Genomic DNA, 17607 nt, shown 5'->3' with positions numbered 1-17607 from the left:
CACAATATATTATGTCGCCCAAGCGTTGACATAATATATTATGTATGCGACAATATACTGTTACTTCGTGCCACAAGCCACTGACACTAATACCATATATACGCTTCAAGCTACTGACTTGAAACGTGCAGGGTGCAATAGCAGTGAGAGGAAACCGGAGGACTCGGAGAAAATCCTGGAAGCTGGACAGGCGACCCTACTTCTTATCACGTACAACTGGGGGATCGAAACTACGCCAGTTGACTCAATGACATACCTTATAATACTATTCGGCCATCCAATACCCCAGAAAATTTTTAAATGGGAGCGCACGTTATTGACGCGTTTCGTCTGAGTAATTCTGAATGATTTATTCTATTTCTGTACATATTGAAACCATTGACATTATAATTATACGACAATCAAAGATTTTTTATATTCTTTTGAAATTGTATTGAATTACATCATCTATACATACATGAACAGAAATTATTTAATGTTAAATAGTTCATTGAAATTCACTGTTGACCGAGAAGTTTCGATCAAGTTTCCTCCATTTTAGCTTTGCAGGTCGTAGGGCTTACGCGTAAAAGAGCCCTTGACAACTGGAATTCGATATAAGGGTAGTCTGAAGCGCCGCTGCTCGGGCAACATTACCCTCGCAGCACACTGCATGACGTATGGTCGTCTTCATTATCCCAGTCGGTGCATTAAAGTAGGACGTTAAACACCATTTCATAATCGCCGGTCTCCAATATTCTGTTTTACATTTTTACATCTGTATAATAATTTGTAACTAATGCCTGCTTACTAAACTCCTTTACTTAACCATAATGTTTGTATGTGATATTTTACATTGGATTACAAGATTATTCAAATAGTTAACACGTCATCATAATATATAGACACATAAATACATCTTTTAATTTGTCAAATATATAATGAACATTATTAGGAAAACAGTTTTAAATCAGCTGTTTTGATTGTTACTGCATCCTATTGACATATTTTTCAAAAGGATGAATTTAGCCCCCATGTCCCCTACATGGCGTTTGCCCGTCCTAATTGGCCCGCTCGGAGCAGAAAAGTAGGATGTTAAACCCTATTTCACTTTCTAAACTCAATATTCCTCCGAAACAGTCACGTGGTACTATAATTTCCTAAAAGAAAAGCCGGTTTCCCCCCACTGCTAAAGACCCCTACGTGCAAGCGAATTACTGAAATAAAATTAAAACCATATGTTAGTCCCGAAATGACCTAGTTTGTGTCGAGTGGACGTTAAACCCCATTTCTCTCTCTCTCCTAAAAGAAAAAAGAGTACCAAAAAGATCATCTATATCTTTACATACTGTAGACGAGGCAAATTTTTCAACTGTCTAGAATGATGGGTCGTAAATTGAGAGAAAATGGTAGACTTATTACTTCTAGAACTCTTGATACCACTTCCCATTTGAATGTTTTATATTACTTACATTTTTTTTGTTATTATATGTTTTCATCTATTTTATAAATTCCGGCATTGTGTCCCCTTATCAGTGGTGCAGGACGTAGGGCCTGACCAGGACAGCAGTCTAGTCGTTCGGATGGGACGACAACCCGAGGTCCCGTGTACACATTGGCGTGCAAGTAAAAGATCTCTTGGCAGTTCGAATTCGAGTAGGCCGTAGCGACTCTGTCCGGGCAAAATTTCCCTCATAGCACACTGTATGACTTATGCCTGTCTTTATTAGCCCAGTCGGAGCAGAACAGTATGACATTAAACCCCATTTCATTTCATTTCTATTTTATAAAACGAACGTTAACCACACTGCAGAATAATGACAGATTGAATGCCATCTTGAAGCTTTCACTCAGTCTGGGCACCAGCATAGGAAAGTCTTCCTTAGAACTCCCGCGTCTTTTTAAGCCCAGCAAGTGCAGAACATCGAAAGTTAAACCCTATTTCGTTTCATTTCATTTCCTCGGGAATCTTGAAATAATTAATTTTTTTTCATCCACTAGCCCGGGATTTCTCCATATTTTGGATGTTTTGACTGGTTATAAAAAATGATTTCGATTTGACATAGTTCCACTATACAGTTAGATCTGACATATTTAAATTATATTTATACAATATCAAAGCCAGATAATTGCGGCAATATATGAAGCAATATAGTCGTGGCGACATTGTTTTTAAATTTCTAGACAAAGAATAGAGAAATAAGATGACTTTATATTTCATTAATTAATATATTTGGCAAATTAATAGTTTCACATATATTCACATAGGGGATCACGTGGCTAAGTGGGTAAGACGCTAGCTCGCTAGCCTGGAGGTCGGGTGTTCGATCCCTGCATTGGCCGAGAAAGTTCATCCAGATTTTCCGGCGTGGTTCTCCCTTGTCAGTGATGCAGGACGGAGGGGCTGACAAGGAAAGCTGTCTAGTCGTTCGGATGGGATGAAAAACCGAGGTCCCGTGTACACATTGGCGTGCACGTAAAAGACCCTTGACAGTTGGAATTCGATATAAGAGTAAGCCGTAGTGCCGCTGTCCGGGCAAAATTTCCCTCATAGCACACTGTATGGCGTATGCCCGTCTTCATTAGCCCAGGTTAGGAGCAGAAAAGTAGGACGTTAAACCCCATTTCATTTCATTTCATTATATTCACATATATATTATATATAGTGTGTGCTAAATCAACTTCGGGTATAAATGACATATTGTTATATAAAAAAGAGTTATTTAGCCAAAACATGTGTCTATAAAATACCACAGAGAGCACGTGTGCAAGGAAAAGTACTATTGCGTCATTGGGTTTAATTTAACCAATCATTTTGTTAATTACACAAGTTCAGGGCCATGAACATGCTCTTTCATGCGTGATATACGTGAGTGCTATATAAGATATCTATTTGAAACTTTCAAGCAGACTTCCATTAGATTCCAGAGAGGTTCCATCTGAGTTCCTAGACAGCCGCGAGGCTAGCTAGGGTGGAGAAATGGTTTTAGCTAGTATTGTTATCTATTATGCTTATATACATGCATTCGGCTATGTATATATATATATAAAATGTAGAAGCGAACTGTTGCATTGTTATTCCTGGTAAGACAAACGTCTTAAGAAAACTGTAAGAAGTAAATACACACCGTGAAGCAGAAGTAAAGACAGCTAGAGAGACAAATTCTAGACGATCACAAGGCTACTGAAATATGTAGTAAGAAAGGATGCATGGGTCGTACGTAGGATGTGGCGACCTGTCTGCCATTACCCCGCTCTCCATGTCAGACAGAAAGGCCCATGGTGCTACATATACACATTTTCATAAAATATGTTCGATTTGCCATATGAAATTTTAGACGAAAAATTCGATTGGCAGCTCATCCACACGGTGACTATAAGGGAGTAAGGCGTAGACTCGCCATCCAGGAGAGAGAGAGAGAAATAGAGAGAGAGAGAGGGTAACGTCCAGTGGACACAAACTATGTAATTTCGGAACTAGCGTATACGGTTCAATTCTATTTCAATAATTCGCTTGCGCGTAGGGGTCCTTAGCGGTGTGGGTGTGTGTGTGCACGTGTGTGTGTGGGGACCCGGAGAAAGCCCACGAGGTTAGAAAGGCGACTCTACTCCTTGTCACGTACAAGTAAAAAAGTCGCAACGCAACCACGCCAGACCCTGTGATTTAACGCGCACACTTTAAACCATTCGCCACCCTCTAACCATTCAAGATGTTCCTGTGTTGGACGAGAAAGTTGGGATTTTTCAGTCTGATTTTCGCTTATAACAAAAAACCGAGGTTCCGTGTTCACGTCGACGTGCGTGCACGTAAAAAGGGCCATCGACAGTGAAATTTCGACGTAGAGTAGACGGAAACGCCACTGTCCACCATAGCATGGCGCATGTCCTCTTCATCAGCTCGAGTTGGTGCAGAAACGTACGACGTTAATTATATTTCCTTGCAATGAAGAAATGTTTAAAGGGAGGCAACCACATAACATACGGAGGCAGACCACCATTAAATTTCGCCAAATTGTAGCTCGTCTATTTATAGCAATTCTCTCTCTCTGACTCTTTTCTCCCCTTTTGCAAAGAGGTTTGAATTAACATTTTCTGTCAGGTTTTGGTAAATATTTATGATTTAGAGGCGGAAGGATAACAGAGTTATCAAATTGGTTAGGGTGATATGTACGGCAACTAGTTACATCTTTTTAGTATGCTACTTCATGTTTGTGTATCTTAAAAATTTTGTGGTCAACCTCATACAAATGTTGGTGCAAAGACACGACCATTTGTTTCCCTGTCTATAGTGAAAAGCATTCAGCCCAACGAAAATTTTGGAAAAAGTTGGCGCCGGGCCAGAATTAACATCGAACTCAATGGGAAATTAATGGTGGTCTACCTCCATACTGTCTTAGACGGAAGCAGACCACAATTTGATTTCACCATTTCGATTTGTAATGTCAGTCAAAATATAGTAACCCCTTTTATTGCTCGCCGTGTTCATGCACCGTGTATCTTGTCCGCGGGTTTGTCGTATACGTGGAGCTTCAGTTGTTATGTGATCGTGGCCCTCAAAGAATTTCTTTGAACTACTCACAGATAAATATATTACATTGAAAAAAGAAACAAAAACAAACTTTTGGCTAAAGCTTTTTGTTCTCTCGGACCTCTTCATATCATATTAATATAAGACAATGGAGTAACACCATAATAGTTACAGAGAATGGAATTAATGTCAAATAAAATAATACAATTCCTGGTAATATAATATAATCATTATTTATTAATTATTCTATTTTCCAATCAAGGATACTTATATTTTTTAAAATAAAGTTTATTTTTTACATTCTAATACTTGAATATTAAATCGCCACCCTCACATTCTGCCATTTTATGGGTGCCATATTTGTGAGCGATGAAGAGTCATACGTTTTCATACATTTTTCAAATCAGTTATTGCAGATTATAACATTTGATTTGCAAATCATACATACTTTAGTATAATTGAAATTGTATCTTAAGTGATCTGAATTAAATTGCACTTGATTAAAACTGTACACAAAATGGTTGCGCCAATATAGTCGGAAGCAAAATACAAATTTACGTGATTCGGTGGTGATTGGCGCAACCATTTTGTGTACATGTAGTTGTGTACTCTTTATTAAATAATTACATAATAACATTTAGTAAGAAATTTTAAAAACAAAATATTATAGTATCTGGTCGTCATTTAGGCGATTGTCAATCCATTACAAACTACATTATTGTGAAAGTTTAATTTCTAATATGAACATCAATGTATACATGGTTTAATTCCCTTCTGTATGTACTAACATAATAAGATGGTGGATTGACAATTTGTCAACATACAGTGCCACCTGTCTAATGGGCCCAATTTTAATCCCGTTAAATCCAAGCCTGGAGATTTTCTACCGTTGATTGTTTGATTTCTTGATTAAATGTCAAATACATATCAGAGTGTAAAAAAAAATATTGTATGAAAAATGCATAATACCTTGACTATGAGCAACTTTAAACACAGCAGAATTCATACAGATAGTTAGTACGAACTATAATATTAAAGAGAACTTATGAGATCTCTGCCGGGCGGTAAAAAAATAAGTTTCGATTTGACGCGATTTCTTGTTCTTCATCTAAGTGGGCTAATTTTGGATTTTTTTTCAGCCAAATCAAATGGGTATACCGCAATTAAAGTCAACGTAGTTGCTATTCAATCACATCATGTTGGACGTCCTTTCGTATAATTTATGATCGCTAAATCTATATAGGTAACTTAAGGCTAACAAGGCTCCGGTTTTATTTACTTGATGTCGTTATTTTGGTTGCAGGGTTGCTTCTTTTCCATAAATTAAAGGTACATGACGTCTATCAGACTGTAACTCTTGCTGCTTAGTAGTACATAAAACAACCAGTACACCAATACTGCACATCCAATCCAACTCGAGCTGTTACTGTCACTTATGTCACACGTTTCAGTTACCTTAATTATAGCTAAAGGTTTATGGCCCCAATGTGGTACCTTTGATATTATGACGTCACCCGTTTATATTACAATATCAAAGAGGGAAATTACCCAATAATGTCTGTTATTAATACATGATATGAGACGGCCTTCTATCATACTGATATTCATGTTCTAAACGTGCGTCATCTTTTTTCAAATGAACCTTGATCTTAGCCCAATCTTTACGCTGTGATTGACCGTATCCCTCTCGCCCGTTTAACTGGATGCTACGTTGGTTATATGGCTGCTCCCTGGCGTAAGACTGATCATAGTAATCGACTGCTGGTGTCTCGTCTGAGAATTGATTCTGTAACTCTTCCAACGACTTTTTATTTTTATCTGAAAAGAAAATCGACGACAATTAAACTTAAAATCTTTGCAGTTCCATCCCCACATATAATTAATGAGCTGCAAATCCACACATGGAAATTTAGAGTTTTGAAGCATTTTTATGACCAGAGGTAACCACCAAACTAGGTGCCACAGCCGATACCTTAGATATGTCACGAAATAAATGTTTCAACCATATTATACTTATATTTGACTTTTTATCCTGTCATAAGGCGTGTTTACATATGTAAAGCTACTTACTTTGGTATTGTTCATTCCAACTATAGTTCATGTGTTGTTTGATAGGTTGTCCCTTTTTTCTCAGTTCCATACGTAGTTTAGAAGGTGAGGATTCACGGAACTCTAGGGATTTCCTTTGATTTGATTTAGACCATGATGGCCGCTGATGCTGGAAAACAAAATCCTTAATTTATAAAGATAAAATTATGATTTGGGTAACAGTTCTGTGTGTTATTTTGATTTGTCTCGTATGCATCTGTCTGGATCTAAAATTGGGTTTTAAAGATAGATTCAATGTTGGGATATAGCTTATTTCATTTCAACGTCGACAGTGTAGGCCAAACATGAGACAAAACTAAAATTAGTAAACAAACTGACTTCCGTTTTAAGATGCATTATGTAGGAGCTAAAACTGCATAATGAGGGAGTTATTTTATGTCATAAATTATTATGTAGACATTTATTGACATAAAGCACATAATCAACTCTCTAGAACATCGGATGGTCGCGATATATAGTGGATTAAAAAAATGTCTGCGCTATCTTTGGTAAACATTAAAATGCAAAATAGAGACTACGTTTATTATCGTAGCAGTGGTACTTAAATATACTTTATGCAAGAGCTAAATCTGTCTATTGCAGGTCTTTCTTTAGGCCTGAAATGTTATCTAAATTATTAATTAGACATTAATTAACTTATCAAGACCATAATCAACTCTAGATGGCATCGCTAGCCCGCGATCTTTAATGGATTGTGAGCCGATTTACTGCATAACTTTCCTTCACGATTTAACGATTAAATGGATAATCGAGACTATGCTGTTTATCGTACTGAGTTTAGTAATGATGATCAAGGCTAGGCGTAAATTCAATCGCTTTGTTCTCGGTTCATAGTGGATCAATTTGAATGAAATTTTCAGCAAATCGTCTTTACATTATCTATTTTTAACTATTATAGTGAGAATCTCCCATAATGTATCTTTAAAATAGCGGCTAATTATGATATTTCTTGTCAAAACTTCAAACATTCATAATTTTAATGTAATCTGGCTGAAATTTTCAATATATTCAATTTTCATTATATATTTTTGAACTACCTTAGCAAGAACGGGGCCACCTCTTCATCTAAACCTACATAATGCATCTTTGATATCTCGAAACAAGTATCTAATTGTATACATCCAATCACTACTACTATTATGCCTTGCCTAGGTCCCACTGGGCATTTTTTTTTTGGAAATTGATGAACCTCGGGAGGCGTCAGGAACAGGTAGAAACATTGAGTTATGTGGAACCATCGGGAACCACCGGGAGAAAATTTGTTTATTTCCTCATCGCCGATGGCTTTTCGCCAGTGGGACCTAGGCATAAATACATCGCTAACACTCTCTATCGGATTATAAATATATTTTATTGATGGCTTACCCTTTGTTTTATTTCATTGTGTAATATATTTTCTTCCTGTCGTATTTCTCGATAGTCTCTAGATTCTAACTTTAACTGTGTTAGGTGGTTTTGTACTTCTTTAAGAACTACAAGATCAAATATAAAGTCTAGTTACACCATTTATAGACTAACAAGGTGGTTTTAATTGTGTTAGATTGTTCTGTGTTTCTCTTAATATTAGTATGTAAAAAAAAACAACAACAGGTGAACTGAAACTAACATTGTTGAAATGAATGTAATGGGGGTTTAACAGCCTGCCAGACTGGGCTAATGAAGATGGTTATACGCTATACAGTGTGCTATGAGGGAAATTTTGTCCCGACAGTGGCACTACGACTTACTGTCAAAGGTTCTCTTACGTTCTCCCCCAATCCGAAAGAATAGAAGCTATCTTTGCCAGGTCCCCGTCCTGCACCACTGACAAGGAGAAACCAGTTTGGAAAATCCCGGGTAACTTTCTCATCCAACACCAGGATCGAATCCCTGGTCTCCTAGGTAGCACTTTATCCACTAAGCCACTGGGACTGTCCTAGCATTGTTGAACAGAATTCATTTTACCTTGGGTATGGTATTGTGCCATTTTTATACTTTATTCGTTTATGATAATAAATAGAACGAAGCCGAATAGGGTCGGTGATTAAAGAAACTAAATATATTACATACCACCCGGACTTTCCACCATATCTATAGCAATTAGGTTTATTACACACAACCAACATGGCGTCTCTAACATTTCCCTTCCCTCGGTAACAAAACTCAAACAGACGATACACAGATGTAGAAGTCGATCTTTATTAAACATGGATGACTGCATCTCTAGACCTATATGGCCTTTTAGTTCATTTACGTCAAATATCTGGAGAAAAAAAAGAAGAAAAATGCAGAATTGATTACCGCACACTCTCTTGAAAACTTGATACAACATCTAGTTCATTTCAAGAGTTGGCATATCTAACATAAATTGATTTGTACTTTTGCATTTCATTATATATCGCTGTGATGGTAACTCTGATGTAGGATTTGAGCTTTGAATTTATCGTCTAGCTCCCTTCGTATGACATCGGGTCCTTGGAGCAGAAAAGTAGGTCGCTAAACTGCTTTTCATTCCATTTAAGGCATATCTATCGATCCAGTTAACTATGAATAGCGACGGATATCGCGTAAAAGGCAAAGTATGAGGAGACACATAGTCAAATTATCCGCCCTTGATAATTGTGCTATTTTTAACGAACAATCAAAAGATTCGTGAGTGGGCGAAAGGAAGTAACGCGCATTTTAATGCAACTAAGGTTAAGATCGCCAAATCATTGTAGTTATCTTTGTCAAAATATACTATTCAAAAAAAGTAGGGGATATTTGATTTTGGGGCATAATACTAAAATATGCAAATGACTACGAAAAGAGTCACTATAGAACCTAACAGAAGAAACATTTCCAGTTACATGTGACGCCCAAACGCACCAATAGCTACCGCATGGAATGCAGGTGATGCTTAAGATTTGCACGACTCTGACTTTGAATGTTACAGTCATTGTGGCATTGAATTCCAGGGTGGAAACATCAGTTTAATTGTTTTAGTGACCAGAAAACAAATTTTGATATGCGTCGGCTTACCCAAAATGAAAGGTTACGTGCCCTTGGCATGCTACAGATCGGCACAACACAGGCGGTTGTGGCGCGGACGATGAATGTTTCTCAGTCTGTCATAAGCAGGCTATGGTCCAGATACCGTGATACACAATCTGTACAGGACAGACCACGCTCAGGTCGACCAAGGGCGACAACTCAAGCCCAGGATCGATTTATCCGTACCTTGGCCTTGAGAAATCGTGTCATCACAGCAAATCAGATCAGCGCTCGTCTTCAAACAGACACTGGTGTGAGAGTGAGTGGCCAGACGATTCGGAATCGACTGCATAGGGGTCACCTTCGCGCCCGACGTCCTCGCGTGATCCCTTGTTTGAGAGATCATCACATCCAGGCAACACGTCGTTGGTGTAGGGATCGTCAACACTGGGATAATCGACGCTGGAGCAATGTGATGTTTTCAGATGAGTCAAGGTTCACTGTTGATTTTTTGGACAGACGTAGGAGGGTGTGGCGTCGTCAAAACGAGCGCTTCCAAGACGTTAACGTCATCAGACATGATCGATTTGGGGGTGGTTCTGTTATGGTGTGGGGAGGCATCACTGTTGCTGGAAGAACGGCTTTACATGTTGTTGCAGGGCGTGTTACAGGCCAGTACTACCGGGACAACATCTTGGCAGTCCATGTTGTGCCGTTCGCACGACGTCATGGCCGCCGTTTCATCTTCCAGGATGACAACGCAAGATGTCACAGGGCCAGGATCGTTACAGGTTACCTCCAACAACAGAACATCACCACATTACCTTGGCCAGCACTGAGTCCCGACCTCTCCCCCATCGAGCATGTCTGGGACATGCTTGGACAGAGGTTACGTCAACGTCAACAACGTCCTGCCAATGTCCAAGAACTTGCTGCTGCGTTGCAACAGGAATGGGACAATCTGGACCAAAATGACCTTAAACGTCTCATTAGGAGTATGCCACGTCGGATCAATGCTTGTTTGGCAAACAGAGGAGGATTTACCCGTTACTGACTTGGTTTTGATGCTGTGGTAACTTTGCTGTTTGACCCCGGGTATCATTTTACCCTTATAATGGTCAGTCTGTGCCTTACTTAGTCTAGCGATCATTTGGAATAAATCGATGAATGTGAACTTTATTTCATTTTGTCATTTGTTTCTTCGTCAGTTTCATTAGGTGACTTTAATAACACTTAAAAATCAAATATCCCCTACTTTTTTTGAATAGTATATTTTAGGACATCGTTGTATGTGCATGTCACTTCTTTGACATTACATTTCTTGCAATCCTTCTCATAATCGAGCGCACAAGCTGCTTTTGTTGTGGTGAACGTGAATAATGACACTAAGACTGGTATGTAAACTGTATTTTGATTGGTTCGTAGAATCAAACTATGTGGCCAATGTCATCAAGGGCAGGTAATTTGAATACATAAAACACCGTGAATGGTCCCAGGGGTTAGTGGAGTAGAACGGAACGATACCCCTGGGGATACGACGATGGTGAAAATTGAGCAACCTTTTTTCAGTTTATCCTGTCGTAAGCATGATCATTGGCTGACAATCATGCTATTACAAATACTAACTTCCTTACCTTTATCGGATTTCTGAAGGGAATCCTGCCACGGTTTATGATGATATCAGCAGATAGACAGTGATTGGCTGGATCTCTGTAACCATGGACAATTATATCTTCGTCGCAATGACGTGTTGCCCATATATTTCCGTCCGGATCTCGTTTTAAAGTCAATCCCTGTAATAAAAACAACTACATTGGTTGTGGTAGCGGACGTTAATCCTAACTTTACCAGATAGCCAGTCAATAAACAAGAGCCAATATTGTGGCGATTTTGCAGTACGACACATGAATGATATTTATATATACATACTTTATAATATGGTTATTATTAAGTGGTTGATGGAGACCGTCGTGTTTAGCAATAAATGTTGCATTGAAAGCGAGGGAACTTTTGCAGCGATGAGAGATGGGTACAGTGTGCAATGAATGATCTGTCCGAAAAATTGTCGCCGACGAGACCTTAATGCACATGGTTTTATCATCAAGATCAAAGGTCACTGTTCTCCTAATTTATGGTTTCATTGAATGTTTGGATTGTACATTGTATATATATTTCGTTCCTTCTGTCTGTATCAGTATTGTGCTTGATAACGACAAGAGAATCATTGTTGAAACGTAGCTTTATAGAAATATAGTAATTGTTATCCATAGAACTGTTGTGTTTACCTTAAACACACTTAAACGGGAAGTGCTGGTTTGGCCCTGTTTCTCTTATTAGGAAGAACATATAATATATATACATAAGTTTTTTTTTTCATTATCAACGTTACCTCTCTTATGTACGATCTAATTGCTCGGGTCTCGTCATCACGAATCGGATTACGGAAAATACCAAGGCCTATATTTTGAACATCATACTCCTCATGGCTGCCGTCTATTCGTATATCATGTTCTGTGATGTAAAATTTGGCCAATTCTTTATCTCTCTCTAAATATACCAGTTTACACCACGTGATGGGGTCCAGGCTGTTTCTTTTCTCTAATACACGATCTAGTTGATCCTACAAAAGGAAATTTGTTAATGGGAACACGGCTTAGTAAAGATTAAATACCATCTATCTGTTTAAAATCGGCGAAGTAAAACAGGGTCTACTTTGTCCTATTCAATATAAACATGAATCCTATATTACTAACCGCGATTTAATTATAGGCCCTTTGTGTTTAATGCAGCCCAATGAAATACAACTTGAAATGTGCCACGGTTGATGTGATAAATTCACTCCCATGAAAAATATAATTTTTCTCATAAAATACAATTTGAATAAATGAATTTGGTTAAATAAATAAATGAAATCGAATAGAAAAATAAAATAAAATAAAATAAAATAAAAAAAAAAAAATAAAATAAAATAATAAAATAATAAAATAATAAAATAAAATAAAATAAAATATTAAAAAAAATAATTAAAATAAAAATAAAATTAAAAAAAAATAAAAAAAAATAAAAAAATAAATAAATAAATGTATTAATAAAATTAATAATCAAAATAGATAAAATAAAATTTTAAACAAACAAATAAAAATAAATGATAAATAAGTAAAATCATAAATAAATAAATAAATACATAAATAAAGTAATTAATTAATTATTTATAAATTATTTATAATTTTATTTTATTTTATTTTATTTATTCAAATTGTATTTCATTCATTTATTAATTAATTCAGCTTTACAGACAATGAATAATGTATATATTAAAATGGAAAGTCGAGTTAAAATTATCATCCTGTTGGTGTACCTGGTAAAATCTTGTGAGTCCTGTTAAAGTTGATGGTATCACAGAATTATATTCTTCTCCATTAAAATACCCCTCTCTAGTATAACCATTATCTCGACGGCTGTTAATACATAAATATACAGTACATTAACTGCGTACAAAAATTATTTACAACCAATATCAACCTTTTGTTTTGGCATTATTAAAGCCACAAAAAAACCCCAATAGTGTTCGCATACATATCGTAAAAGTATAACAATATGTACTTTCGTAAGGTAATCAATGTTGTTATTATATTTAAATTGGCTAATCTGGATAGTCTGAATTGCACCAAAATAAAACAAAAAATCATAATTATTATCACTACATTTGTCTAGCACACATGCAGATTGCGATGTAAAATCAATAGAAAACAATATAAACTTTAAAGGACTATGACCTTGAAAGTTTTTTGGACCGTATGTGCTTTAAGAAATAAAAATTCATTTGTTTGTGTGTGTGGTTTCATACTCTAAACGTTACATTTAATTTGGCATATTGAACTTTAAGGTTGGGATAATAAAGCGCTACCATCGCAGAATAAAATTTAGAAAGTCATATTTATAGTATAAAGACATATTGAAATAGTTTTAAATGGGTATCTTATTTGATAAATGTATCGTCATCTTTCCTTGTCTGGGTTAATAAATTAACAATAATCCAGAAATGATTTCCACACGCGCAATGCTACTGTAATGCGTATTTTAAATCAATTTTACTCGAAAACATAACATTAAAGCCGCTTTTAAAACCACTTTGATTTATGTAAATTAAACTGTTGAACTGTGTTGATCTGGTGTGCTATTTCTATTAGCGACGGGGCACACTCTTTATGTACACAATTAATTAAATCGAAACTAGTCGTTTTAAATAAATAAATAGCTATAGTGTAAATCATAGTATATGTGTAAAGTTACCTTATTTGATCTCTAGATCTTCCACCATAATATCCCCGGTCATCTCGTCTACTATGTCTCTCCTAAACAACAAATAAAATACATAATCTAGCCTTCTTTACCCAAAAATACCGCTGTTTGTGTTCGGTTGTTCGATAATTGATCATTATGGATTCCGTAGACGAAAGAGTTTTGTCAAAATACTTGATCATCATAATTTTGTATTTTTGAGTTGGAGCCCTGGAGTTATTTTTTTTTTTTTAATAAATTATTACATTACCTGTCTTGTAAAGTCTCTGCGACCAGATCTACGTAAAAGACGACGTATAAATTTAAGAACGAAATATCGCCTGATACAACTCTGTACTATAATAACTTTTCTAACTTCTTCAGCTAAACGTTCATTTAATCTGTCTACATGGTAATACTGCATAAATACCTGGAGTAAACAGACAGAGAGAAAATATGACACCACTGCTTTAACATACTACTCGCAGTGTTTCGTTTGATTATACATAATCCCACTACTCACTGCTGTAAAGAAAGCAAATTCTTGTTCTAAATTATGACTGGTCAATAGTCCGATTAACAACCAATAGCTAACTGCCTTACAATACCAAACAGAGCTCCAAATTGGACCAAATATGTTTACATAACGTTACGTCATGACTCACGATTTTATTATGCCCAATTAACGAGTGCATAGCAGAATATTGCAGAAAAACTAATTGTGTGACAAACGAGGCTATCAGCACGATTATAAGGTCCATGGCACGAATATAATGTAAACAATACTGTGTTGAGTTGAACAACACTTTCACCGTTTTCAATATCTTAAATCACTGTCCAAAGTTTTAGGAAAGACCCCTGATTAAATGAAGGGCTGTCATGTTGCTGTGCTTGGGGATAGATGTGATTGAACGGGAAGAATAGACACACTCAATCAAAAGCGCAAGTATCAGACGCTAATCCAGCAATGGCCAGAGAGGGATTTCTCGGGTCATTGCTTCAGGAATATGCTGCTTTAACGACCAAAATAATTGTAATTAACTTTGCATAACATCATATTTAGACGATATTAGACTCTTAGTATTAAGAACTTACAGTAAAGTGTACAAAAAACAGACAAATATGTAAGAATCGTATGAATGAATGAAACAATGCACTGGGGTTTAACGTCCTATTTTTCTGCTCCAACCGGGCTAATGGAGACGGGCATTATGCAGTGTGCTATGAGGACACCGTTGACCGGACAGGGTTCTTTTACGTGCATGCCAAGGTGTGCACGTGACCTCGTTTATTTTTGATCCATTTGAACTGGTCTTACGTTGAAAGTTAAACATGTCTATCTCAGATAAGGCGAATTTAATATGGAAGATTTATTATTTCAAAAATAGTATGAAGCTGAGACTACATATTATACTTTAAGTCTATTACGTTCAAAGTCATATAGTTAAGAAAATCAAAGACGTATGTCTTATTAGAATAGGAAGTGGCAAGGGGTTCTCGCTGAGACATCTGGCACGACTGCGACAATACTCAGAATTGTCCGTGAGTCGGACGATCGTCATTTAGGACGAGTGGTGTTTAGTTGGGTCGGATCGTATTCACTTTGGTCGGGCGACATTCCCGTAGATCACGAAGTCCTCTAGTGGTGCAGTGAATAACTAAACGCGAAGAGTACCACCCCTTAAAGACTTACCATTGGGACTGAGTGGGCAACTATGTTACGACCAGTTGTCCCGTGGACTTACCATAGAGTGTGTAAATGTCCTGAAGACTTACCATAGACTTGGTTACTAAAATATGAGGTGATGTTAAACCGCATCGTTGTATAATACGACAACAAGCTTCTGGTAATGATCTAATACTGGCTGTCAATGGCAGTCCTATAAACTTATATCTGAAACCAGAAATAATAACATTATGGACTAAGGCTTGTACTTATTGCCCTTGATTTTAAGGAATTCCGTCTATTTATAGCCATTCTATTTGTAGGAATTACATGGCTTTAACATGGATATTATTCGGGAGAGAAATAGAAATAGTACGAGACTTCATTGGGAGGCAGACCACCATTAAATTTCATCATCTCGGTACCCACGAATTGTAGTTCGTCTATTTATAGCAATTCTCTCTCTCTCTCTTTTCTCCCCTTTTGCATGCCCATTTGTGTTGATTTTTTGGTCTAGAATGGATGAAGAGGGTTTGAATTAACATTTTCTGCCAGGTTTTGGTAAATATTCATGATTTTGAGGCGGAAGGATAAGAGGGTTATCAGGTTAGCTACGGCGATATGTACGGTAACTAGTTACATGTTTTTAGTATGCTTCTTCAAGTTTGTGTATCTCAAAATTTTGGTGGTCAACCTCATACAAATTTTAGTGCAAAGACATGACCATTTGTTCATCTGTCTGTAGTGGAAAGCATTCAGCCCAACGAAAATTTGGGGAAAAGTTGGAGGTGGGCAAAGAGGCCAGAATTAACATTGAAGTCAATGGGGAAATTAATGGTGGTCTGCCTCCATAGCTCGCTTCAGTAAGTTAGTTATCTCCCTTTATATAAATTATCTCTTCCTTGTATCTGATCTCAAAGCAGCTGAAAAATCTTTTTGGTATGTCGATGGAGAGAGAGAGAGAGAGAGAGAGAGAGAGAGATGGGGTTTGGCGTCCACTCGACACAAACTAGGTCATTTCGGGACTAACACATGGTTCAATTTTATTTCAATAATTCGTTTGTGCGTAGGGATCTTTAGCAGTGGGAGGAAATCGGAGGACCCAGAGAAAACCCATGAGGTTGGACAGGCGACCCTACTCCTTGTCACGTACAACCGTGGACTCGAAACCACGCCAGTTGACTCAATGACAGATCTTATGATACAGCGCGCTAACCATTCGGCCATCCAACCCCCCGTATGTCGACGGGTTTTATTCGTATGCAAATAGTTTTCATTCTGTACAGTTCAGGATGTATGCTTTGGCTTTCCGAAACACATTATACTGCCTGGTTATGAGAATGGCTGTTATTTCTGTACGGATACGCTTTTACCTTATTTCACTGCCACGGACCATCAGTAGTAAGTGTATGTTAGGGATGATCATTCCACAACGCAGTGAACAATCAGTAGTCAAACATGAACACAAATAAATAATCACCGATAGAGAAAGTCATCTTGCGACGATCTAACTGAGTAACCATTTCTTCTGATCTTAACTAGTTCTATAGCTGACGTCACCTCCAGTTGTTTCATTACATAAGCAGGATCAAAATAACCGGGCTCTGTTCCAGGATTAGGTTTGATGCAACTAGAAATAAATATAGTATAAATATATACTACAGAAGAAATTTCGAAACATTAAAGGGACAATAACACTCTTGCTGGCTTGACAGCTCCAGTAAATAAATATTAGCCTTATTCTAAATATTAGATGTTTAAGTGTCCTACCTGTTGTGTAAATTATCCATTACATCCTATTTTACTTGTCCAGAGGGTCCGAAAATATTTTAAAATCCAAGTCACATTTGAAAAGGTTTACATTAGGATTTTCAAATCATTTAGTTGAATTTTTTCAATTTTTTAAATTAGGTGTGTTAAGATGAAATTTGTATCATCAATTAATTGGAATACTGTAAAATAGTCCAATTTGTTGACCAGAATAAAGATTGGGACATATTATTCTGTTACAACAAGAGTGGTATTGAGCCTTTAACAGAATTTCACCTGGCTTGTAATTATGCAAATTTTGTATCATAAACATGATTTAAAT

At 36.8% G+C, this 17607-nt stretch overlaps 1 protein-coding gene across 1 annotated transcript in view; it reads right to left on the bottom strand.

The window, feature by feature from the left end:
• Positions 1-4724: 4724 nt before the first annotated feature.
• LOC126822054 (unconventional myosin-IXAa) overlaps positions 4725-17607 on the bottom strand; it is a 30336-nt gene continuing 17453 nt past the window's right edge. Inside the window, exons 16-26 of the mRNA XM_050550800.2 lie at positions 16996-17145; positions 15626-15743; positions 14121-14279; positions 13862-13923; positions 12927-13026; positions 11958-12188; positions 11203-11361; positions 8666-8858; positions 7982-8088; positions 6578-6725; positions 4725-6325 (exon numbers count right to left, since the gene is read on the bottom strand). Of these exons, the coding sequence (XP_050406757.2) occupies positions 6072-6325; positions 6578-6725; positions 7982-8088; positions 8666-8858; positions 11203-11361; positions 11958-12188; positions 12927-13026; positions 13862-13923; positions 14121-14279; positions 15626-15743; positions 16996-17145 (1681 nt within the window). The 3' untranslated portion in view covers positions 4725-6071. The remainder of the gene's footprint in view (positions 6326-6577; positions 6726-7981; positions 8089-8665; positions 8859-11202; positions 11362-11957; positions 12189-12926; positions 13027-13861; positions 13924-14120; positions 14280-15625; positions 15744-16995; positions 17146-17607) is intronic.

The sequence above is a fragment of the Patella vulgata genome, chromosome 1 (genome assembly GCF_932274485.2).
Source record: "Patella vulgata chromosome 1, xgPatVulg1.2, whole genome shotgun sequence".
NCBI classification, from domain to species: domain Eukaryota; kingdom Metazoa; phylum Mollusca; class Gastropoda; family Patellidae; genus Patella; species Patella vulgata.
The sequence above is the reverse complement of the archived record's forward strand: the minus strand, read 5'-3'. Positions and strand labels throughout refer to the sequence as shown.